This window comes from Sciurus carolinensis, chromosome 16 (assembly GCF_902686445.1).
Source record: "Sciurus carolinensis chromosome 16, mSciCar1.2, whole genome shotgun sequence".
In the NCBI taxonomy this organism is placed as follows: Eukaryota; Metazoa; Chordata; class Mammalia; order Rodentia; family Sciuridae; genus Sciurus; species Sciurus carolinensis.
This window is the reverse complement of record NC_062228.1, coordinates 48102717-48127424: the sequence shown is the minus strand read 5'-3', so window position 1 is coordinate 48127424 and position 24708 is coordinate 48102717. Positions and strand designations below refer to the sequence as shown.

The window sequence follows — 24708 nt, the reverse complement described above, 5'->3', positions numbered from 1 at the left end:
GACTCAGCAAGTGGAGCCCCACGGCCGCCCGGGCTCCGCGGGGCGGGGGCGGATTTGCGCCGGTTCCCCGCGCGCCTGCGCAGGCCGAACAGAAACGAAAGTCCAGGGTCCTCCCGGTCGCCTCCTGAGCAAGCGGCGAGAAGCCCAGGACCCAGTGAAAAGCCAGACTATACGGCCTTCTGGTTTGGGGCCAGAGCACCCATAAGGGAGCAGACTCGGATTATCCTCAATAGCACCGGCCACTCACAGGGCCACCACAGGACGCCAGCTCCTCCCAGGTACTGCGTCCCTGCTCGGTCTCTTCGCCTTTCCAGCCGGGAATAGCCCGGGACTCGCCCCTGTCCGGCGCCTGCGCACTGCGGACCGAGTCGGGCGCCCTCCGGGTTCTCCGAGTTCTCCGAGTCGCGGAATCCGGGGCTGGGCGGCTCTTGGGGTCCGGTGAGAAATGAGCGCGGTGAGCCAGAATCGGGTGTGGCTGCCGTTTTTCTTGGGGAAAGGAGCGCGGGACCGGCCAGGCTCTGCGGATCCTGAGCCCCGGGGGCCGGTGTGGCAGTAACGGTGCCGGTCCGGGTTTGTGGGTGCGGCCTATCTTGCCATGCGAGAACCGGAGACCCCGCGCACCTCCGCCGTCTCGCTTCAGCCACCTGGGCCTGGCGGTGAAGGAGACCCTAGAGGGAAGTCAGAGCTGGAGGGCCACAGTGGAAGCCCCCTGCAAAACGCTGGGTGGGACCTAGATTCCGGTCAGGCCTCTGGGGACTGGGAGGACCCGGTGGACAGCTCTGAACAGAATTGGTGGTGGATCCCGGGGGGGAGCAGACTCAGGTGTCCAGCTACATCTTATTTACAGATGTGAACCCAGATAGGGGTGACTGCGGGCCTTCTCCCATCTCCTTCCCGTTTGCATTCTTGCATGCATGCCGGCGGGGGTTATCCCAAGCCGTGGGAGTGTGGAGGGTGGGTTCTGAGAGTCCAGACAAACCCTGGGTGTCATGAATCCTCTCTGCTTCCGCTGTTCTGCCAGTCTCAGAAAAGGGCTTTGAAAAGGTGAAGCGCATTGCTGTTGCTCCTCCAAGAGCCAGATTTCCTGTGAGTCTGTGTGGCTTCTTTGTTTCTATGAAATGCATTTCATTTTCAGAACACAGGATTATTTGATTACCTTTCCTTGAAAGGTCCTCTTTAAGAATGATCTGTTAGGGCTGGGGACGTGGCTCAGTCATTAAATGCCCCTGGTACCCCCCCCCCCCAAAAAAAGAATGATCTGTTAATTGATTTGGGCCTTAGGATTTCCCTACATAGTCAATGACAAGGGACCTAATTAAGAGATTATTATATAAGCACTGGTTTTCTAAGGTTTCTGATGATCTGATGATCTGGAAATATGCCTACTGAAGGCTAATGTTCATGGTTTGTTCTTGGCTGTGATTTGTTAAGTAGTAATATAGGGTTTATATACCTTAGTTATTTCAGAGTAGGAGTGGAGTTTTTTGTTTGTTTGTTTTTGATGTTGTTGTTGTTTTTAATACAGGAAATTCATGAATGAAATTTTGGTACCAAGGCTGGGGTTGTGGCTCAGTGGTAGAGCGCTTGCCTGGCACCTGTGAGGCACTGGGTTCGATCCTCAGCACCACATAAAAATAAATAAGATAAAGGTATTGTGTCCATCTACAACTAAAACAATTATTTAAAAAAAAAGAAAGAAAGAAAGAAAAAGAAAGAAAAGAAATTTTGGTACCAGCCAGGTGTGGTTTGAGGTTGGGCAGCATGAGTTTGTTTTGGGTGTATCTGTGAATGGACTGAGAATGGGTAAAATAGTAGTGACTAAGTTGCGCCTAGATTAAGAGATTTGAATTCCTTCTTTGATAATGTTCAATTTGTAGATTCCAGGTGAGACATGTAAAACCATTTTTTAAGATTTTTCTCAAAGATTTGAAAAACTATTAGCCAGGATTGTGCTGTAATAAGATATAACATTTTTCTTTTAAAAAAAATTTAAATGTGTGTGAATAATCTGTTGTACATTTATGATTAAATAATTCTAAAGGAGGGGACAAAAAAGAGGATTTGAATCCTGTGACTCAAATTTGAGCAACTTTGGACTGTTTTGTGCTTTTTCATGTTTTGTAAAGTCAGAATTGTAATAGTATATATTTTGAAAGGCAATTTTTATGATTTCATGAATTAATAGCTGTACAACTCATTGAAAAATACTTGGCACTTAATCCCAAATTAATAACAGCTATTACTATTAAAGGGTGATGTTCAGTCATTGCCTATCAGCTTTCTGTATTTCCAAGGGCAGTGAAAATGTGCAATTAACTATGAGTTAAATCACACTCCTCCATTACATGAAGGGGATTTTTTTTGTTTTTTGTTTGTTTGTTTGTTTTGGGCACTGGGGATTGAACCCAGGGTGTAACCTCTTAAGGTACATCCACAGCCCTTCTCCAAAAAAAAAAAAATTTTTTTTGAGACAGTATTTTGTTGAGTTGCTGACTAGCCTTAAACTTGTGATCCTCATATCTTAGCCTCTCTAGTTGCTGGGATTACAGCCATGGGCACTACTTTGCCCAGCATAGGAGGAAATAATAAAACTGGAGGCTTTTTTTTTTTAATGCAGGGATAGGTTTATGTAATAATAAAAATTATGTTTACATTTAGTTATGAGGGGAAAAATGTAATTTCACCTTTTTTTTTTTTTTTTTGGGATGCTAGGGATCGAACCCAGGGCCTTGTGCTTGCAAGGCAAGCACTCTACCAACTGAGCTATCTCCCCAGCCCCCGGAAAAATGTAATTTCAAGAAGTATTACTTGTTGTGAGTAAAATTCTTCAAGAAGTTGTTAGGTTATGTAAGAATCTTGATGCTATGATAAAGGCTTATAAGCTATTTTGGCAGTAATTTAATAGTAAAAGAGCAAATATTTAATAACTTTATTTTTGAGACTAAATTATTAAACAGCTGCTATGAAATTAAGCGTTTGTCTTTGCTGTATATTCTCTCTCTCTCTTTTTTTTTCTTTTTTCTGTTTTCTTGCTGTATTTGGAATTGAACCCAGGGTTTCACACTTGCTAGGCAAGCCCTCTACCACTGAGCAACATCCCCTGAACCTGTTGTTTTTTGTTCAGACAGGGTCTCTCACTAAATTGCCTGGGCTGGCCTAGAATTTGCATCAGCCTCCGGAGTAGCTGGGATTATAGGTTTATGCTAAATGCTCCAGGCTCATAACCACTTTGGAAATGTTATGAACCAGGATTGTGGTCGTGAAGGAAGGATATCAGGGAATTGGTAAAATAAATATTCAGGAACTAGTAATAATTACGTTTTTCAGTTAAAAGAATTTCCCTACAAGCTGAGTGAAGCAGTTCAGTGACTTCAGAGGCTGAGGGAGGAGGATCTCAAGTTAAAACCCAGCCTTGGCAACTACAGCAACTTGGTGAGGCCCTGAGGAACTCAGCAAGACCCTGTTACCACTTATTCAGTCCCATTTAATTAGTTTTCTTCGTGACTGTAGATTATCCTCTCCTCCCACTCAATTATAATTTTAATGGGCTTAGCTTTTTCTTCTATTTCTGATAGAATTAATGCAGATTTGTGAAATAATTAGTAACAGGAATTCATAAAGAAAATTAATTTTATCAATGGTATCAACATTAAGAAACAATCACTATTAATATTTTAGAGTGTATTTTCCCCAAAATACTTCTACAAGCAAATGTGTTTATGTGTATGGTTTTATTTTTGAAGAACAGGATAATACTAGTTGAAAAGGGGAATTCAGTGCTCTTAAGAATTTTTAAGGTAAAATTCCTTTAATCCATCTCTGGTTTGACAAACCATTTAGATATGTCTAATTATTAGATTAAGAGATTTTGGTTGTTTTAATTTATGGTTTTAAAGTTAATTTTTAAAATATATATATATATATATATATAAATTTAGTTTAGATGGACACTCCATCTAAACTAAATTAACCCCAGCCCTTAAAGTAATTTTTAAATCTCATAATTGAAATTCTAAATTTTTTTAAATCTGTTAATGTCTTTTTCCCTTTGATGATTTAGAACTCTAATCACATTTTATATTGATTTATAAATTGACTTTCTTTTTTTTTTTAATATTTTTTAAGTTGTAAATGGACCTTTAATTTATGTATTTACATGTGATGCTGAGATTTGAACCCAGTGCCTCACACATGCTAGGCAAGCACTCAACCATGGAGCCCCAACCCCAGCCCCTGATCTTCTTTTTGTATATCTTGAATATTTTCCATTCCTTTACTCTTTTCTGAAACTTAGTATTATCTTAGTATCAGACTGATTATCTTAGTATCTAATTTTAGAGATATTTTCTAAATCATTAGGAAATCAGCTGTTGGTCAGAAATTTCCAAATAGCCAAGCAATTCCTTCAGCAGACTTTCTGGCTTCTGTGGTCTTGGACCAAGTATTCATCTCAAGGTCATGTGGATTTCAGAGATAGGAACATACAGGAATGTGGCATTGACTTTTGCCAGGTAGGGTACAGGTATTTGAAGCATTTGGCTATATTTCAGAAGGATTGTTTTACATTCTTAGAGTATAAATAGAGCTTTGCTATTTTATTTACTTAATTATGCAGTACTGAGGATTGAGTGGCAAGTGCTATGTCCCCAGCTCACATTTGGTATTTTATCCTTCATATCCTTTTGGAATTTCATCCTTCATTGAGCAATAATTATTTTCTAGAAAACTAAGCTTATGAAAAACAAACTTATTTCGATTTCAGAGAAGAAAAAGACTTGCACAAGGAAGGTAGAGTTATCTGAGTATAACTCAGTCTATAATGGCACTGACAAAACCACAATAAAATGAACTGAATATTCATTTACCTGAAATGGAATTAAAATCATGTTGGAAGAACTGCAACTGGGCATATGTGGAGTTGAGGTGGGTGAGTAAAAAATAGCTTAAACTATGCCTTTTATAGTAGGAAATGAATAAGTAATGATTAAAACCAAAAATTCAGAAGTGGCACTATTACTGTGTTATATAATGTAACCGGCAGGGAATAGAGCTCAGTGGTAGAGTGCTTGCTTAACTGTGAAAAGCCTTCCACCTCCACAAAAAGAAAGAGGTACAGAGTTTAAATACCAAAAGAAACAAGCTTAAAAAGGTAAAAAATGTTGCCTTTAGATTTGGAAGATGAGGGTCAGGGTAGCAGGGATAGAACTTTGGGGACCTTTTGTAATAGTTTGTAATATTCCTTGTACAACTCTTTTTTTTTTCACATTCAAAATTTGTTGTGTAATCGTTTCACATTCTAAAGGCATTAATACAACGTGCAGTCAAATGAAACAGCAAAAGCAAAAGAGGCAATTTATGTATATCCTTCGTGTGTTTTAGCATATTTTACCTTTAAAGCAAATTTTGTACAAATTTGTACAAATATGTCAATGTATTTGAAAAGTTGAACAGTTACTTTAAAAAGGCTAATCATATACCTAACCTTTAGGACTTAGTTTCATGCCATTATCATCTGACCACTGAAAAAAAAACACAAAAAACTGAATGACAATAACCCACCTCAGTGAATTTTACCAATTCAAATTAGAAGGGCTTCAATTTACAAATCTCTTTTCAATATTAATGAATGAATATTAATGCAGTGCACATCAGAACAGCCAATTAATACAAGTAACAACAATCCGCAGTTTTATTATATAAATTAACCCATTTCTTATAGGCCAGGGATGGTAGAACGTCTACTGGTCTTTCGTTCCTTCAGCCTTCTGATTGCAGACTTGACCGTGATGGCAGAAGAGGTGTTGTAGGTCCAAGCACCACCAGCCACTGTTTTCATGCAGGAACCACAGTGCCAGATCGCCACAGCCCGTTCTCTTCATCTTGGTTTTGCCAAGGAAGGAGCAAGTGTACTTGGCGTGCTGGCTGATTTCAATTTTCTTCATTTTCTGGAGGGAGGCATCGTAGGGGGTACCATATTTACCGACGATTCTGACCTGCTTAGTGCATTTAGCCGTGTTGCTGGGACATAGGCCCAAGCCTGGAGAGCCCTTTTACAGCTCTTTTGAATTATGTCTAGGTATATGTGATTCAGACTTCTAAAATTTTAACTAAAAAATTCAGAAACTTCAGCAAGGAACAAAGTAAAGATTACCTGGGATCCCATCTAGTAGTGGTAAAGCAGTGAAATTTTATTCCAGTTCCTAGGTCATTTTATGCACACGCATGGACATGTATGCATGTGTATGTAGTCTTGCCAAAATATAGTCACACTACAGTACTATTTTCAAACCTGTAGTGATCATCTTCCCATGATATTAAAAAAAGAATTTTAATGGGTGCCTCATTTCCATTCAGAGAATACATAATCTAACATTTTTGAAGAACATTTAGTTGTTTTTTTTTTTTGGTCTCATTATAAACAATTTGCACACCATTTCATTCTTTCTGTGTCATACTATTTAGTGTCTATTTTCCCAAAACCTTAGAAAATATGAGGTATCATCAGTTTTTCAGATCTGTTAATCCATTTCATTTAATATGTCTCCTTACTTACTGGTAGGTTATAACTAATGAATTGATGACTTATTGATACTTCCTAGAGAATAATGCACGCTCAGGTTTCACATATTTACTTCTCTGCTGTCTGGGTATTGAGGTAGATTGGATGGTAATTGAGATAATGCAGGCATTACTGATGATCCTGAATAGGAAAATGGTGAGCAGTGAACTCTGAGGATTCTGGGCTAGTTAAGCCTAGGGACAGGGATGCCAGTGGACACTGCTGTTTTGCCATGCTAAAGGCTCTAGGCATGATCTGTACAGGTGGTTCTTGAAATGTGGCCTCTGGACCAGCAGCATCAGCATCACCTGGGAACTTTTTAAAAATGCAGATTCACAAGGGCAATCCCAAACCTTCTTAATACCAAACTCTGGGAATTTTTAATTTGTTCTTTTTATATATACATGACAGTAGAGTGTATTTTGACATATTATACATACATGGAGCATAATTTATTCTAATTAGGGTCCCATTTTTGATGTCAAACATGATGTGAAGTTTCACTGGTGGTGTATTCATATATGAGTATATGAAAGATATGTCCAATTCATTCCACTGTTTTCCTTATTCCTGTCTCCCTTCCCTTCATTCCCTTTTGTCTAATCTACTGAAGTTCTATTCTCCCCTCACCTTACATCTTAGCATTCTCATATCAGAGGGAACATTTGACCTTTTTTTGCGGGGGCGGGGGTGTTGGCTTATTTCATTTAGCGTGATAATCTCCAGATATCTATCTATTTACCAGAAAAAGTCATTCTTTTTAATGGATGAGTAACACTCCATTGTGCGTATATACAACATTTTCTTTATCCATTCATCTGTTGAAGGTACTAGGTTGGTTCCATAGCTTGGCTATTGTGAATTGAGCTGCTGTAAACATTCATGTGACTGTGTCACTGTGGTATGCTGGTTTTAAGTCCTTTGGATATATAGCGAGGAGTGGTAGAACTGGGTCAAATGGTGGTTGCACTCCTAGTGTCTTGAGGCATTTCCATATTCGGCAGTCTGTTGTTTTTTTTTTTTTTTTTTCATTTTGTTGTTGTTTTTTCTGGTGCTGGGGATTGAACCCAGGGCCTTGTGTATGCAAGACCAGCACTCTGCCAACTGAGCTATATCCCCAGCCCTGTTTTTTTTTTTTTTTTTTTTTTTTTTTTTTTCCTGTAACAATTTTTTTTTAGTTGTTGATGAACCTTTATTTTTTTATATGTGGTGCTGGGAATCAAACCCAGGGCCTCACACATGCCAGGCAAGCGCTCTACCACTGAGCTATAACCCAAGCCCTCAGCAGTCTATTTTAACTAGTCCTCCAGTTGATTCTGATATGCACTGAAGTTTGGTTACCAAATTTTGCTGCCTATAATAAGCTCCAAAGGGAGATTTTATAAAAACCTGTTGAGGTCTTTTAAAATCCTGATTCCCAGGTCTTATGCTATACTAATTAAATCAAAATGTTTCCAATGGGAGTCAGTATATTTTAAAGACCTCTAGGTGATCTGATTTATAACAAAGTTTATAACAAAATTTTGTCCTGCTGTTTTCTCTCTTCAGATTTGAGGAGGTCAAACAGATTTCTAAATCCAAGAAGGAAGTTCTGGTTTAGAGGGTGTAGACTGCTCTCAACCAAGAAAGTGGGAATGGAGGGAGGAGGATCTACTCAGGACTCCGTGCAGCACATTGTCATGTCCAGATCCTCCTCCCTGGCTGTGGGACAGAGACTTCCTGGAAGCCCTCCTGTTAGAGTGTCTGAGCATGTGCTTTGATGCAGAAGAGTCTGCTCTGTGTCTGTTTCTTGTACAGCTGACTTCCCTATAGTTTGGGGAAGAGTATGTATTACCTCTTACTTTCATGACTTTGTGTCTTGGGAGCCAGGATTGCAGGCAGGGATGGAGAAATGGCCTATTTGGTTTGTGTGTGTGTGTGTGTGGTGCTGGCAATTAAACCCAAGACCTTGTGCATGTGAGGCACTACACACTCTACCAACTGAGCTATATCTGCAGCTCTAGTATATATGGTTTTTAAAATTTGAAAACTATTTCTTATGACTGCACATTGTTCCTACAGCTCTGGCCTTTCTGTGGACTCTACTTCTTCAGTCAATGAACCTTGAGGAAAACTGACCATTTCTTGCAATTCTAAAATCATGGCTCATGTAAGTTGGTTTCTCTATTTGAAATTCCATTTTTTTTTCAGGTTATGTGAACATTTTCAGTGTTGCTCTGAGACTCCCTAACAGAGCCTCATCCAACACCTACTCCCTAGTGAGGGAGCATCTCAGGTGCCTCCTGTGTACCCCTCTCTTTTTCACCTGTGTCCACCAGTACATCGACCAAATTATTCAGCATCTCTATTGTGCTTGGTCTGTGCCTAGAGCAGGTGATGCAGAAATAAAGTCCCTAGGGTGGGGGTTGGTATTTGATCTGAGACTCTTAGTGTTAGAAAACTCTGATCCTAAGAACACTGCCCAAAAGAATATAATGTTAGTTATATCTATAAGTTTAAATTTTCTAATAATCACATTCTAAACATATAGAAGGATATGCAAGACACATATATAATCTTAAATACTTTAGTAGTCACACTGAAAAAACAGGTGCAGTTAATTTTAATGTTTTATTTAACCCAATATAACCAAAATATTATCATTTCAAAGTATAATCAATATAAAAATTGATATATTTTACATCCTTTTTTCCTTTCTAAAATCTTTACTGTATGGTCTATATTTAGTACATACAGCACACCTGATATGGACTAGTCACAAATTAACTGCTCAGTAACCATGTTTCTAAGCTAGCATGTTTGACATTGAAACTTTAGAATTGTGCATAATGTAAATTCAAAGTATAATTTAATATATTTAAAAGTATAAAAATATCTAATAGAATTATTAAGTCTAACATCAAAAAATTGACTATTATGTGTTCAATTTTAAAATTTGTTATAATAAGGATGGGCTGGAGTTGTGGCTCAGTGGTAGAGCACTCGCCTAGCATGTGTAAGGCACTAGGTTCGATTCTTAGCATCACATATAAATAAATAAAAATAAAGGTCCATCAAAAACTAAAAAAATTTTTTTAATTAAAAAGGTGTGATAAGGAAAAATGCAAATGATGCAATTTAATGATAAAGTTAGGTCTGGAAAAAATTCTTTATATAAACACTATTTTTTAAAAATAGAGATTTTTACAGTTCATTAGGGGAAAATTTCCATTAATTTTCTTTTCTAATCCTTAAAGGAACAGAGAATAGAGTAAATCATATTTATCAAGGTAATTTTAGGCTCTTTGTAAGCAGTATTCTTATGAACCTATTTCAGTTAATAGGGAAATCTTGATGTCTGGAAATAAATTAGGTATCCATTTTATATGTAAGTTTTAGCTGTAGTAATCGTGGGCAAACTACAAATTCTATGCATTTGTACATTTGGCCCAGGAACTGTATTTGTACAGCCTACAAGCAGATGACATTTTGAAAGAACTGTTTTTAAAAAAGGAATATGCAACAGAGATGATGTGTGGTATGCAAAGCCTACATTATTGGCCTCTTATGGAAAATGCTTGCCAACCCCTTGTATTCATTAAGAAACCTTCAAGAGGACTGGGAATGTAGCTCAGTGGTAGAGTGCAAAGCCCTGGGTTCAGTCCCTGGCACCAGAAAGAGAGGGAAAGGAGGAAATCTTCAAGAACATGTAGATACTCTGTTTTGGTCATGCTTATTTCCTTGTTCCCACTTACCCATATCATGGGTGTCCAGCTTTGGCTTATTCACTTAACATATAAAATGAGCAGATAATCAAGATTCTTTTTCCACCTTGAAAATGTTCTTTTATCTTACCAACAATACATGGGTTTGTCATTTCAGGATTTGGTGATGTTCAGAGATGTGACTGTAGACTTTTCTCAGGAGGAGTGGGAATGCCTGAACTCCTATCAGAGGAATTTGTACAGAGATGTGATTTTAGAAAACTATAGCAACTTGTTATTCTTGGGTAAGCTTATCTGTATGAAATAATTTAGAAATTAACAAGACTGAATTTCAAGGCTTTCTTTCTAAAAGCTAGCTGAAAATCTCTTTTTGGTTTAGAAATAGGTATCTTCTATTAAGCACTTTTATCTTCTCCCAAAATTCAGTGACTGTTACATTTTCCTTTGTCTTACTGTGTCTTCATTTTTTTTTTTTTTTAAAGACAGGGATTGAATCCAGGAGTGCTTTACCACTAAACCACATCCCTAACCCCCTTTTTTTTGTTGTTGTTGTTGATGGACCTTTATTTTATTTATCCCAGCCCCCTTTTTTTAATATTTTATTTAGAGACAGGATCTCCCTGAATTGCTTAGGGCCTCACTAAATGGCTGAGGCTTGCTTTGAACTTGGGATCCTCTTCCCGAATCCTCCCAAGTCACTGGGATTACAGGTGTGTGCTACCATGCCCAGCTGTTATTACTGCTCTTTAATAGCAGCTGGATATAAATTCTTAAAATACAACAAAAGTACTGTCAAAGAAATCAAATTTCAGGGGCTGGGGTTCTGGCTCAGTGGTAGAGCACTTGCCTAGCACAGATGAGGCACTAGGTTCAATCCTCAGCACCACATATAAATAAATAAATGTATTATGTCCATGTACAACATATATATGTGTATATGTATATATGAAATTAAATTTCATACTGCTGGTTCATGTTATTTGTGGACTCACCTGTAATGAGAATAGGAAGATAGAGGTTCTGGCTCTGCCTGTCTATTAAAAGAGTCTGTACAATGTACATGGTGCTGGGGTTGAATCCACAGTTTGTCAAAACTCTATTGGACGCCTGTAACCCCTTGGGTTCAATCCCCAGTACCAAATAAAAAAAACAAAAACCCAAAAAAACAACCAAAAAAACAAAAAACCAAAAACTCAAGTAGACATATTCAGTTTCCTAAAATAGACATATTAGCTTTTTTTTCTTTCTTTTTTCTTTTCTATTTTTCAGTAGTGGGGATGGAACCTAGGGACGCTCTACCACTGAGCTACATCCCCACACCTTTTTATTTTTTATTTTGAGAAAGAGTCTTGCTAAGTTGCTGAGGCTGGCCTTGAACTTGTGATCCTCTTGCCTCAGCCTCCCAAATTACTGGGATACACACCCTATGCCCAGCTGACATTATTTTACAACTGCTTTGTGCTTAAAAGTCTAAAATACATGAACTTTGCATTTAACATTAGGTGAATATCCTGGCACAAAGCTTATTATTTTTCTGTCAGCAAAATAATATTCAAAAATATTACTAATAAGCATATGGTTGTGATACTCTAGGAGTCATCTTAACACATATTAAATCAAGCCTCACAACAATCCTGTGTATACACTATATCTTTTTTTGTTTGTTTGGTTTTTTTTTTGTGGTACTGGGTATCGAACTCAGGGCCTTGTGCTTGTGAGGCAAGTACTCTACCAGCTGCGCTATCTCCCCAGCCCCATATACACTATATCTTTATCTCCTTTTTACAACTGAGCAAATTGAGCCACAGAGAGATCATATTATTTGCTCTGGTAACCCAACTCTCAGAGGCAGGATTCAAAACCAGTCTTCTCAACTATTTCTCTCAAAGGACAGCCTAATATGAGTTTAAATTAAAATAAAACCATGTACCTACCTCTCAGATCTTGTTTTTCTTTGTGATCCTGAAGTAATTATATATAATGTGTGTGTGTGTGTATAAAACATATATATGTATATATATATATATATATATATAAAATATAAGTATATATATATATATATATAAAACATATGTATTTCTTACAGGTATATAAGGATTTTATGTTTTTTTATTTCTTTTTTGCAGTCTTAGTAATGGAACCCAGGCCCTCACATATGCTAAGCAAGTGCTCTGCCACTGAGTTACATCCCCAACCCTTTTTTTTTTTCCACAAATAGGATTTTTTATTTGTCACTATTAAAAATCTGAATTTTAAACAGATTCTCGAACTGGTGGTTCATATCCGTCAGCTTGTTCAACTTTAATACCTGTCTCATCTCCAGTAGCATTTCCTGAACTACTACTTTCACCAAGAAGCTTCATGGTTTTTCCTAATTCAAACTTGGGCTTCCTGAAGTAATTATAATTTGAATGGTTTCAATCCTAATAACTTTTTTTATTCTGAAAACTTGATCAAATAAATTCTTTCTGTAATGTGTTTGATTTTCTTCTGTCAAGCAGGATGTCCCATTTCTAAGCCAGATGTGATTACCCTGTTGGAACAAGGGAAGGAGCCCTGGATGATTGTGAGGGATGAGAACAGAAGATGGAACCTAGGTGAGTGAATGCTATTGGGTGTTATAGCATGGCACACACCTGCTGGGAAGGTTTCTAGAAGGAACCTCCCCCCGCCCCATAGATCTTGTATGTGAAGGGGAGACCTAAAACTTGAGAAGAAAACTTAGATCTTCTCAGTATGAGTTACCAAAGAAATTTCATCCTCACTCACCTTATTACTTGTTTCTTCATACTCATATTTCCCTCCCATTTCAATAGGGGTAAACTTTTTTCCCTAGTAGTAACCATTTTACCTGTATTTTGGATCTAATTCCTTTTAACTCTTCTTTTGTATTTTAACTTTTATATTTCTTTGTTGCTCTCTTTTCGTTGAGTTTACACTGTAGTGGAGGAGTCTACAAACCAACAAGTAAACACATGAACAACCTGGGCTGGAGTATAGAGTACTTGCCTAGCATATGTGAGGCCCTGAGTTTGATCCCTAGCACTTCAAGACAAAGCAAATAAGAGGCTTACTAAATATACGGAAATGATTAAGTAGTATAAATATAAGTGAATAAGGTAATGATATGGAGAATTAGAATGAGTGAATTTTAGGTAGAGTGGTCAGGGAAGAAGAACCAATTTGAAGAAGCTCCAATTGACTGAACATGGGATCATTTGAGTATTAACACTTTTAATAACAGTAATGCTTCTAACACATAAAATATACTTAATTCCATAATTTTGTGTGTGGGCACTGGGGTGCTGGGGATTCAATTCATGGCCTCAAGCATGGGAAGCAAGCACTCTACCACTGAGGTACACCTCCAACCCCCTCCATAAATTCTTAATGTTATTAATAGGAAATTTTTGGCCATTGGAATATACTCAAGTGTTAACTAATTTTAAAAACAAACTCAAAGGAAAAGAAGCATTTATCCTGCCTTTGTTAGAAGAAATATACCAGTAGATGGTAGATGGAAGTATGTTTCTCTTCATAAAGTTATTCAGTGAATGAAGAAGGAATGATAGAATGTTACCAAATTGGAACTCCTAATGATACTGGATCTCAGTATTGAATATCAGTGCTGATAGTAGCACAGAAGTAGATACTCAGACATTGTGTTTCCTCTAACTGAAGAACACAGCATCACCTATAAAGTAACTTTGAGAATATAATTGATCCTGAGTAGATGATCAAGCTTCTAAAGCCACCTCCCAATTCATGGGAAGAAGACAAAGGAACATGTTCTACCCCTTAGGAATATAGCTAGCAAAATTCAGAATGTGGGAATCTATAGAACTAAAACTGCTTTTTTAAACATGTACAAGAGAAATCAAAAGATGGTGAGAGAACCTGTAGGTAAAAAGAGATGAAAAAATATGCCAATTAGTTGTACTTTATGAACTTTAGATGAATTGTTTTAAAATGGTTTATAATTTTAAGACTGTTGGAAGTAAACATTGATTTTTGATAATATTAAAGAATTATTATTATTTTTTAGGGTTGGATAGTGGTGTTGTGGTTATGTTAAAAGTCCTTTTAGAGATAAGTACTGAAATAATTACAGATGAAATTGTATAATATCTGAGATTTGCTTCAAATAATGTGAGGAAAGTAGATTGAAATGCACATAGGCTATTATTGGGAATGGGTTGATGGTTGTTGGTACTGAATACATGGAGATATATCATGCTGTGCTAATTTTGTGTATGTTATAAACCCTAATAATGTTTTCTTTTTTTTGTTTCATTGTGTTTTTGGTACTAGGGATTGAACCTAGGGGCACTTAACCACTGAGCCATATCCTCAGCCCTTTTTATATTTTACTTTAGGAAAGGATCTTGCTAAGTTGCTTAGTGCCTCACTAAGTTACTGAAGCTGGCCTTGAACTTGTGATTTCCTGAGTCACTGTGATTACAGTGTAGTAATGTTTTCTTTTAAGAATTCTTGGGAAATTAAAAAAGAATAAAGGAAGAAAGGCAATCAAGAGGTAGGGAGGTGAGGCTGTAGGAGAAATAAAACAATTCTCTGGAAAAATTCTGCCATAAAGGGGAAGCAGACAAATAGAATAAAGGGAGCGTATTTTAAGATGTGAGGTAGTAGAATATGTTCACAGGCTTAAGGGAATGATTTCAAAGAGAGGAACACTGATGAGGTAAAAAGAGGAGATAGTTTTGTAAGCAATGACTTTTAGTTAAATGGAAAGTGGAAACTTTTAGTTAAATGGGGAGTGGAACCAATTTATGAAGGAAATGTTTGCATATGATAAGGATTCAGACAGGGTGATTGGATAGTGTGCAGAAGGGGGAAATACATATTTTTCTTCCAAATAGTTCAAAATGCCAAGATGTAAAAAAAAAAAATCTGGAACTCTAGCACTTTATTACCTGGCTACATCCTGGCCCTTTTTATTTTATTTTAAGTAGCCTAGGTGACCTAGAACTTGTGATCCTCCTGCCTCAGCCTCCCAAGTAGCTAGGATTACAAGCATGTGCCTCCACGCCCAGCAGTGCCATAGTCTTAATCTGGTTTGTCACTTAGTGGGAGACGCATGACAGTCTGAGGTTTGCTATGTCAACAGTGGAAAGGTTTTGTATTTTTCATGAAAACTTCGTATTTTATAGGATAAATTTTATAACTTGTTCTAATTTGTTTACTACTGAATATAGACATTTTGTTCTAAATTTCTTTATGCTTATATTTATTTTGTGCATTGTCTGCTCACTTTCTTTATTCCATTACTTTTCCATTCTTCACTGTTTCTTGTATCAATTTGTAGGGGCTTTTATGATGTGAACATTAACATTTGCTTGCTTTTCTTATGAATTTTTTTAGCACTTTATTTTTATTTGGATTATGACTTCCCTTTTTAAATTACTCATTTAAAATTTTTAACTTGCAAGTGTATCCACAATTACCATCTTATCTCTTAATGTTTATCATACCTTTTGGTTTTTGTTTGCTTTTATTGGTGCATTATAGTTGGGTTCATTTTGACGTGATCATACATGCATGGAATTTAACTTACTCCTTTTCAGTCCCCGGGGTCTCCTCTCGCCCTTTTTTCCTGCCTTCCCCTTTCCCATTTCATGCCTTCTTAACTGCCTGCTCATTTACTACTGTTACATAGCCAGTTCTGGTCATCTTTTCTATCACTTATATCTTGTCTTATTGAGACCCTAAATTGACTTTCTCCTCAAAATTTTACAAAATTACAATAATTTTTTGTTTTCTTAAATAGGAAAGCAGAGAAACAGCCATGTAATCTTCATCACAGTATTTTGTGCACCATTCATTTTCTCTGCTCACATTTTACCCATTCTACTTAAATTTTTAAAAATATTTTTCTAGTTGTCAATGGGCCTTTATTTTATTTATTTATATGTGGTTCTGAGAATCGAACCCAGTGCCTCACACATGCTAGGCAAGTGCTCTACCACTGAGCTACAACTCCAGCTCCTACTTAAATTTTAATTGCCCTTTAATGTCTTTTTAGTATATCCTTTTTTTCCCCTTTTTCTTTTTTCTTTTTTTGTACTAGGGCTTGAACCCAGGACCTCATGCATGCTATCACAGAGCTACATCCTCGGCTCTTTATTTTCCACATTTTTTTATTGGTGCATTATAGTAGTACATATTGTTCACACACAGTGTAACAATATCATTTGTTCAATATCACTCCCCAGCATTTCCCCCCTCCCTCCCTTCTTCCCACCCCTTGATCTCTCTCCTCTTCTGATCTCTCTTTGATTTGTAGGAGATCCATCCTTTTCCTTTCTAGCTTCTGTATATCCTTTTTAAAAGTGAAGTTTAAAAAAAATTTTTTTTAGTTGTAAATGGACACAATGCCTTTATTTTATTTATATATTTTTATGTGGTGCTGAGGATAGAACCCAGTGCTTCACACGTTAGGCAAGCGCTCTACCACTGAGCTACAACCCCAGCTCAAAAGTGATTTTTTAAAAATATAAATATACATGAGAAAAATACACCAATTATTAGTGAGCAGTTCACTGAATTCTAAGAAAGAAATCACACCCTTCTTGTCAACAGCCTCAGAAATCGAGCTTTATTGGAATCCCTCCGGTGGCCTCCTCCTGACTCTTGGCAGTCATTCCTCCACTCTGCTGTTAACCACTGTTGGACTTTGGCAACACTACAAATCAGTTCACTTACTTTTTACTTTATAAAGATGAAATCATACAGTATCCTTTCTATTATGTCTGCCTTTGTTTCCTCACCAGGCGCTTGTGGATTTGTGCTCACGGTTGCATGTCATCATTTCTGCTGTTGGCTCTTGTTCTGTGTTGATGTGCCGTCATTTACTTAGCCATTTATCTGTTGATGGACACTGGAATTCTTTTCAGTTTGGGCATATAACAGATAATATTGCTTTATTATACATATATAGATATTTAAAACACTGTCTTTTTAAAAAGTATTGAATACTTATTACAAAATTGCTAAGAAAATACACCGTTGAGAAAACCAACTTTTTGCTTAGAATTTACTCACCTTTTATTATGGCATAAACCTATTGTTAAGCCTAAGAAATCATTAAGATACTATAAGAAGTACCCAAGTGGATTTGGCTATGAGGACTTCGGGGAATATATGGATAAGTGTGTAAAGGAATTGAACAGTTTGAGTATTCATAACATAGATGTGCATCATTAAATAAGTCAAGTAAAATAAATAAAACTTCTCGTTACCTGGTTATAAAAGGACGCAACGTACCCGTGTGACTGCACCAATAGGAGTTCAGGTGCAGTGGAGATGTCTACAAGTGTAAGTAGAGAGGCTGTCAAAAGGGTCATCAGGTGGAAAGAAATCACCATTTTCCATTTATATATTTGATGAAGATAGCTTAAATGTGCTTGTTTCCCACCTCTGTAGGAAATAATAAAAAGAATATTTAATCAAGCCAGGCACAGTGGCACACTTCTGTAATCCCAGCTACTCAGGAGGCTGAGGCAGGAAGGTTGCCAAATCTGAGGCCAGTTCAGGCAGCTTAGCAAGACCCTGTGTCCAAAAATAAAAATTAGAAAGGTTGGTGATGGAGCTTACTGGTAGAGCACTTCCTTAGCATGTGCAGTGCCCTGGGTTCAATCTTTAGTATTCAAAGAAAAAAGAATGTTTAACAAGGCATAGGTTTAGAGATAGGTCTGCATATTCATTGTTAACTACTTATGGGAATTTAATAATTAGCAGTTACTAGGTACTGTTAATCAGTGGTGAGTAAATATTTGTTTCTGTCTTTGGGAAAGTTTAAAGTAAGAAAATAAGAATAAGGAGCAGAGATATTCATGAGTAAAAACAAAATTGAGAAAATGTTAAGCAAGGAACAAGTGACTAGGATAGAAAACAAAGAATATGAAATAGAAGTCAGCAGGGATAGTTTTCTGAATTTTAAGATAATATATGACCATTGAAAGGAATCCAAACCCAAGTTGGAATTCCTGGGACACTGTACAGGCAGTGAAAAGCTGTAAGAAATGAAGATTGTATTCTAGGAATTGAAAAGTAGGCAAGCGTGACAGTAAGAGAGGCAGCCAAGGGGACTCGGGGTAGAGCTGAGGCCTGATGGTGAGCTGACGCCTGGCTAGCCTGGTGAAGTGTTTACACTTTGTTATCTCCAAGAAGTCAAATCACTAAGAACATTAAGAAGGGATTCTCAAACTTCAGTCTTCATCCAAATAAGCTCATCTTAACTCATCACTTTCATATTACTCTTAGCTATTTTTCCCCAATTACATAGGTTTTTTTAGCCCATTTACTTCAAGTGAGATTTATTTTCTGTGGTGTTTTTGTTTTCTGTGATAAAGTTTTTATTTGCTTATTTCTTCAAGGATAGGAAAATACTGTGTTTATCTTGTTTTCTTTCAGATTTGGAATCCAAATATGACACTAAAAAGTTATTTCAAGAAAAGGATATTTGTGAAATGAATTTATCTCAGTGGGAAATAATGGAAAGAATTAAAAGTCGTGGCCTTGATTATTCCATTTTTGGAGAAGACTATGAATATAAAAAGTTTGAGGAACAAGAGGGTCCTCACAAAGTCTACTTCAGGCAAGTGACAAAAAACACCCCTGAAAAAATACCCACTTATAGAAAACTCCCATCTCTTGCTCTGTATCAGAAAAGTCATAATAGAGAGAAGCCCTATGCATGCGGGGAGTGTGGGAAGGCGTTTAGAGTTCGCCAGCAACTTACTTTCCATCAGAGAATCCATACTGGGGAGAAGCCCTATGAATGCAAACAATGTGGAAAGGCCTTCAGACAATGTGCCCACCTGAGTAGACATCAGAGAATTCATACATCTGACAAACTCTATGAGTGTAAAAAGTGTGGGAACATCTTTACATGTAGCTCAGACCTTCGAGTACATCAGAGGATTCATATTGGTGAGAAGCCCTACGAATGTAAGGAATGTGGGAAGGCCTTCAGAGTGCGGGGCCAACTTACTCTCCATCAGCGGATTCACACGGGTGAGAAGCCCTATGAGTGTAAGGAGTGCGGGAAGACCTTCAGGCAGTACGCACACCTTACTCGACACCAGAGGCTTAACATTGGCGAGAAGTGCTATGAGTGTAAGGAATGCGGGCAGGCTTTCCTGTGCAGTACCGGCCTTCGAATCCATCACAAACTCCACACCGGCGAGAAGCCCTATGACTGCAAGGAGTGCGGGAAGGCCTTCAGGGTGCGGCAGCAGCTGACTCTGCATCAGAGGATCCACACCGGCGAGAAGCCCTACGATTGCAAGGAGTGCGGGAAGACCTTTAGTCGCGGCTATCACCTGACTCTCCATCAGAGAATTCATACAGGTGAGAAACCTTACGAATGCAAGGAGTGTCAGAAGTTCTTTCGTCGGTACTCAGAACTAATTTCACATCAAGGTATTCATATTGGAGAGAAACCCTATGACTGTAAGGAATGTGGGAAGGCCTTCCGGCTGTTCTCACAACTCACTCAACACCAGAGCATTCACTTTGGTGAGAAACCCTACAAATGTAAGGAATGCGAGAAGACTTTCAGACTGCTCTCACAACTAACTCAGCATCAGAGCATTCACACTGGAGAGAAACCCTATGACTGTAAGGAGTGTGGCAAGGCCTTCAGACTTCATTCATCACTTATTCAACACCAGAGAATTCATTCTGGTGAGAAGCCCTACAAATGTTCAGAATGTAAGAAGGCCTTCAGACAACATTCACACCTTACTTACCATCAGCGAATTCATAACGTAACTTAATAACTATGAGAATCCTTCAAATGTGAACATAGTGTTAAGGAGCATTAGAAAATAAATTCTAGAGGGAGGTTTTCAAATGTAGGAATCCCTTTTGCTTCATGCTCACAACTTAGTATAAAGTTTGTATTTAAAGGAAACAATATGTTAACTTAATGACTATGTAGCAGCCTTTTTTCACCAGTCAAGCCATGTTAACTGTAGGAAATTGACTGTAGAAAGGAATTTTGTTAAAGAAGTATGGAAAAGCTTTGGTTCTTTCATCATCCCTATTCTATCTGTGTGGTGTGCCTGTGAAGGTCGCCACGGCACCATCTCACTCTGAAAACGGATAAATGAAAAGAGAGAAAAGTCATTTAGTCTGAATTTCCTATATAAACTGTATTTCACGACAACCAGAAGTTAATGAGGTAAAGTTCTTTGTTAGAGAATTCCAGTAAATGAATGCAGAAAGAATTATAGAATTAGAAAGTTCTATTAGAAAAAACATGTAGCATATAATGTAATAATGGATGTAGAACCAGTTCTCCATAGAGGTCAAGGCCATTAAGTGAAAGGTTGACTTGAACTTTACAGTGAACAGATCAGGCTGACAACATCTGAATCCACTGATCAGAAGTAGGATAAGAAAATATTATGTGCCTCCTAATGTGCAATAAAATATACTCATCTTACCAAAAATGCTGAACCTAAATTCAAGCCTGAATATCCAACTCCAAGTTTAGAGAAAGTAGGGAATGGAGGAACATAATTACTTGACACAGCAAGAAGCAAATCTAAATGTGGGCGATTCTACAAGAGAAGTGACCCAGCTTCTCAACCAATAAAATGACATTGAGAAAAGGAGCTAGAACTCCTAAGATACTGAAAAAACTAGAGCCATATCAATCAAATGCAATGAAAGAATGGTTCTTCAGGTCATGACATTTTTTCACAATTGGGAAAATGGGAATATTCCTAGTAGTAGATAGTGTTAATAAATTGTTTTTATTGGGTGTGAAGAATAGCATTTTGGTTATGTAAAAAAAAAAAAAAAAGTCTATTCATTAGGGATGTATATACACAAGATGCTATAATGTCTGGAATGTTCTTTAAATGTTCATGCAAAAGAAGTGAGAGCCAGGCATGGTAGCACATACCTGTAATGCCAGCAACTTGGGAGGCTGAGGCAGGAGGAGCACAAGTTTGAGGCCAGTCTCAGCAACTTAGCAAGACCCTGTCTTAAAAAAAAAAATAAAAAGGTCTGGGGATGTGACTCTGTGGTTAAGCACCCCTGGGTTCAATCCCAAATTAAAAAAAAAAAAAAAAAAGTGAGGGCTATAACATAAGATTGGTAAAAAGATGGCCAACTAGATATTGGGTACATGGTTTTTATTTGTTTTGCTTTTGAATTCTCTTATGAGTTTTTATGTATTTGAAAATTTCTATAATGTTCTTCTAAAGAAAATTAATGAAATTATAGCCAATTTGAAAGGATAATTTTTAAATGCCTAAATATTAAAATTTGTGGATGTTACCAAAGGTCTGCACATTGGGATATTAAATACACTGTAATGTATTGAGAAAGTTGTGACAGAGGGTCCACATTTTGCTCTTTCATATCTTGTCTCTGTATCAATTACAGTAATCTGTCACACAGTAGGCATTCCATATGTTTAAAAAATAAGTAAAGAAAAGCAGCAGGCTGGGGTTGTGACTCAGTGGTAGAGCACTAGCCTAGCATGCCTGGGGCCCTGGGTTCAATCCCCAGCACCACATAGAAATGAAATGGAGGTATTGTGTCTACCTACACATAAAACAAATTTTTTTTTTAAAAAGCAGTGACTGACTAAAGGTGGAAATGTGAACTTGACCTGCACTAATGTTGTAGTCACTAGTAACATGTTGATCACTTGAAATTGAGATATTGAACACTTGAAATGTGGCCAGTCCAAATTAAAATGGTGTTAAATATAAAAACACAATTTTGAAGATCAAGTTCTAAAAAAGGATGTTAAGTATCTCAGTTTTTTGTATTGAAATGATAATATATTAGACATATGGCTCAATACATGATACATTTCAATGATATAGTATAGTGCATTTTAAAATACATTCAGATTAATTTCACTACTTGTTGCTTTTTAATGTGGCTATTGGAATTTTTTAAATTATGGGGTTTGCACATGTCTATTGTCAGCACTGGTATAAAAATAAAAACACAGACTTTAGTCAATGATGTTTTCTTTTAAAAGGGCATCACAACATCAAGAACTTGGTAGTTTTCATCAAAAAAGGCAAATAAGAAAAATGACAAAATTAAAACTATATGAATGGGAAAATGACAGCTATGGATTTTAAAAATTATAACTTGTTCTTGCCGGATGTGCACAGGCTTGTAATCCCAGCAACTCAGGAGGTGGAGGGAAGAGGATTGCAAGTTCAAAACCAGCCTCAGCAGTTTAGTGAGGCCCTGAGCAATTTTGCGAGATCCTGTCTCAAAATAAAAATAAAAAGGGCCAGGGATGTGGTTCAGTGGTTAAGCACTGCAGGGTTCAATCCACAGTACCAATTTTTAAAAAAGTGGTTCTGGGGCTGGGGTTGTGGCTCAGTGGTGGAGTGAAGTGTTGCCTAGCACGTGTCAGGCACTGGGTTCCAGCCTCAGCACCGCATAAAAATAAATAAAGGTATTGTGTCCATCTACAACTAAAAATATAAAAAAGATTTTTCTACTCTATACAAAATTTGTATCTGAGTCCATATTTACACACTGTACACATTTTTAAATATCAAAAATTTATAATTATTTTCTGGAAAAAATATCAAAATTGCCTTACGATGCTGAAGAAAACTTAACGTAAACCAATAAATGGAAGAAAAATGAAGACCGTTAAAAGATTTCCCTCCGGTGCGCCGCTGGGGACAGGCGCGGGGTGGCGCTGGCAGCGTGCTCGTGCTGAGAAGAGGAGGGCGGTCGGGCGCCGGCTGCGCGTTTGCCTGCCGGGGACCTGACCTTCGCTTCCCAGATGTGATGCACTTTAGGTTCATTATTCGACAGTGCAAATGATCCATACAGAGGTTAAGTTAAAAATAGCTTTTGGAGATAAATTACTGGATGCCTGTTTGGTACTTAGCGGAATAATTCTTACACATGGAGCATCAGGAAATATGAATCTTCCTCATTTGATGTCACACTGGTCATCTTGCATCTCATGACTTTTTTTTTTTTTTTTTTTTTGCCCGAGTTTTACCTGTAAAGGTCTTAATATTGTACATAGAATTAAGGCACATAAAGCAGTTTTGAATTACCTAAAGACCTCAGGAGAATCAAAACTTGAAGGTGTTTTCCTCGGAGGTCGTCAGTGGGCTCAAGAGCAGCTGCTTCTGTAGTGAGTCATACTGAGCTGGAAGATGCTGATGGTTTGGTTCCAGGTCTCATTTGTATCTTATCCGGTGCACCATCCAAAACAACAGCATACACTCAGAGATGAAGATCTCTTCCGTACTGTTTGTGTCAGGTTCAGCAGATGAAATGTGTGAGAACTTGTTGGAGAAAGTGGCACAGAAAACACAAACTCCCAATAAATCCACTGGATTGAGAAGGCAAATCAATCCGTGGCAGTGAGAGGACAGTCACCCATGATGTTTCTAAAGAAATAAATACACAGATTTTGTTTTGGATCCAAGAAATCACTGAAATGGACAAGAAATAATTGTCATTAGTTAAAAGCCATGCTATTTTGAATACAAGTACAGTTAATTTGAAAAAGAACAATATACCTCTCAGCATTATGAGGTATATATCAGACTAATGTTCCCCTATTTTTTTTTTCTTTGAGGTGCTGGGGATTGAACCCAGGGCCTTGTGTTTGCAAGGCAAGCACTCTACCAACTGAGCTATACCTCCAGCCCCAATGTTGCCATATTTTTGAAACACATTTTAATTGTGAAAATAATATACTTTACAAAATGTCTTTTGAAAGCACTGTTGTATAGAAAGCACTGTTATAGTTGTATAGTTATATGAACATGAAATACAAATATTAAAGGTGTATAATTTATTTTCACTAGTATAATTAAGCTTTTTTTTTTTTGGTGGTGCTGGGGATCGAACCCAGGGCCTCATGCTTGCAAGGCAAGCACTCTACCAACTGAGCTATATCCCCAGCCCTATAGTTAAGCTTTGAAAAAATTAAACATTTGAATTTTGTTTTAAAAAAAAAAGATATCGAGACTGGGGTTGTAGCTCAGTGGTAGAGCACTTGCATCTCATGTGTGAGGCCCTGGGTTCAATCTCCTCAGCACCACATAAAAATAAAAATAAATGTATTGTGTCCATCTACAACTAAAAAAATACTTTTAAAAAATCCCTTCTAAAAAATACATTTAGAATCTGATTTTTTGTGAGGAAAAAAAAAAACCTTTACTACATTGTTTCTACCATATTATTTTATGAGAATAGCCTAAAACTGATTATAAAACTAGATGAGGGGTCCCACAAAAATAAAATATAGACTTTCCTTATGAAGATAAATCTAGTAAATCAAACTTCTAATAAATCATATCCAGTGGCTTATTTAAATCAATATAGTAAATCATGTGTGGAATATCTTGGGCCTAGTCCATCCTACCTTAATTATACATTGCAGGCATTCTACCTTGAGAATGACAC

At 37.3% G+C, this 24708-nt stretch overlaps 1 protein-coding gene, 1 non-coding gene and 2 pseudogenes across 10 annotated transcripts; 2 read left to right on the top strand and 2 right to left on the bottom strand.

Moving 5' to 3' along the window:
- On the top strand, positions 1-21125 carry LOC124967182 (zinc finger protein 30 homolog). 9 transcript variants are annotated; one of them, XM_047529286.1, is made up of 6 exons: positions 479-1086; positions 4763-4923; positions 8621-8708; positions 10421-10547; positions 12762-12860; positions 18694-21125. In XM_047529286.1, the coding sequence occupies exons 3-6, from the start codon at positions 8700-8702 to the stop codon at positions 20058-20060; spliced, it is 1602 nt and encodes a 533-aa protein (XP_047385242.1). In that variant the 5' UTR covers positions 479-1086; positions 4763-4923; positions 8621-8699; the 3' UTR covers positions 20061-21125. The 9 variants fall into 9 exon arrangements, with proteins under 9 accessions (XP_047385239.1, XP_047385244.1, XP_047385240.1 ...); XM_047529285.1 differs by having other exon boundaries at positions 4763-4927; XM_047529283.1 differs by lacking the exons at positions 479-1086; positions 4763-4923 and adding an exon at positions 1-278.
- Positions 5714-6302, bottom strand: LOC124966107 (60S ribosomal protein L37a-like; annotated as a pseudogene).
- A 1522-nt stretch (positions 21126-22647) lies between the features above and the next one.
- LOC124967202 (testis-expressed protein 30-like) lies at positions 22648-24099 on the top strand (annotated as a pseudogene).
- A 30-nt stretch (positions 24100-24129) lies between these two features.
- On the bottom strand, positions 24130-24202 carry Trnaa-ugc (transfer RNA alanine (anticodon UGC)). Its single transcript has one exon. It is a non-coding gene; the product is annotated as a tRNA-Ala (tRNA).
- Positions 24203-24708: the final 506 nt, after the last annotated feature.

Bases quoted from the DNA above. Each gene is read 5' to 3' on its own strand.
- LOC124967182 (XM_047529281.1), top strand. From the start codon at position 10,403: ATGGGTTTGTCATTTCAGGATTTGGTGATGTTCAGAGATGTGACTGTA. The intron at 10,548-12,761 runs GTAAGCTTATCT...TCTTCTGTCAAG, and splicing joins TAGCAACTTGTTATTCTTGG to CAGGATGTCCCATTTCTAAG. The intron at 12,861-18,693 runs GTGAGTGAATGC...GTTTTCTTTCAG, and splicing joins GAACAGAAGATGGAACCTAG to ATTTGGAATCCAAATATGAC.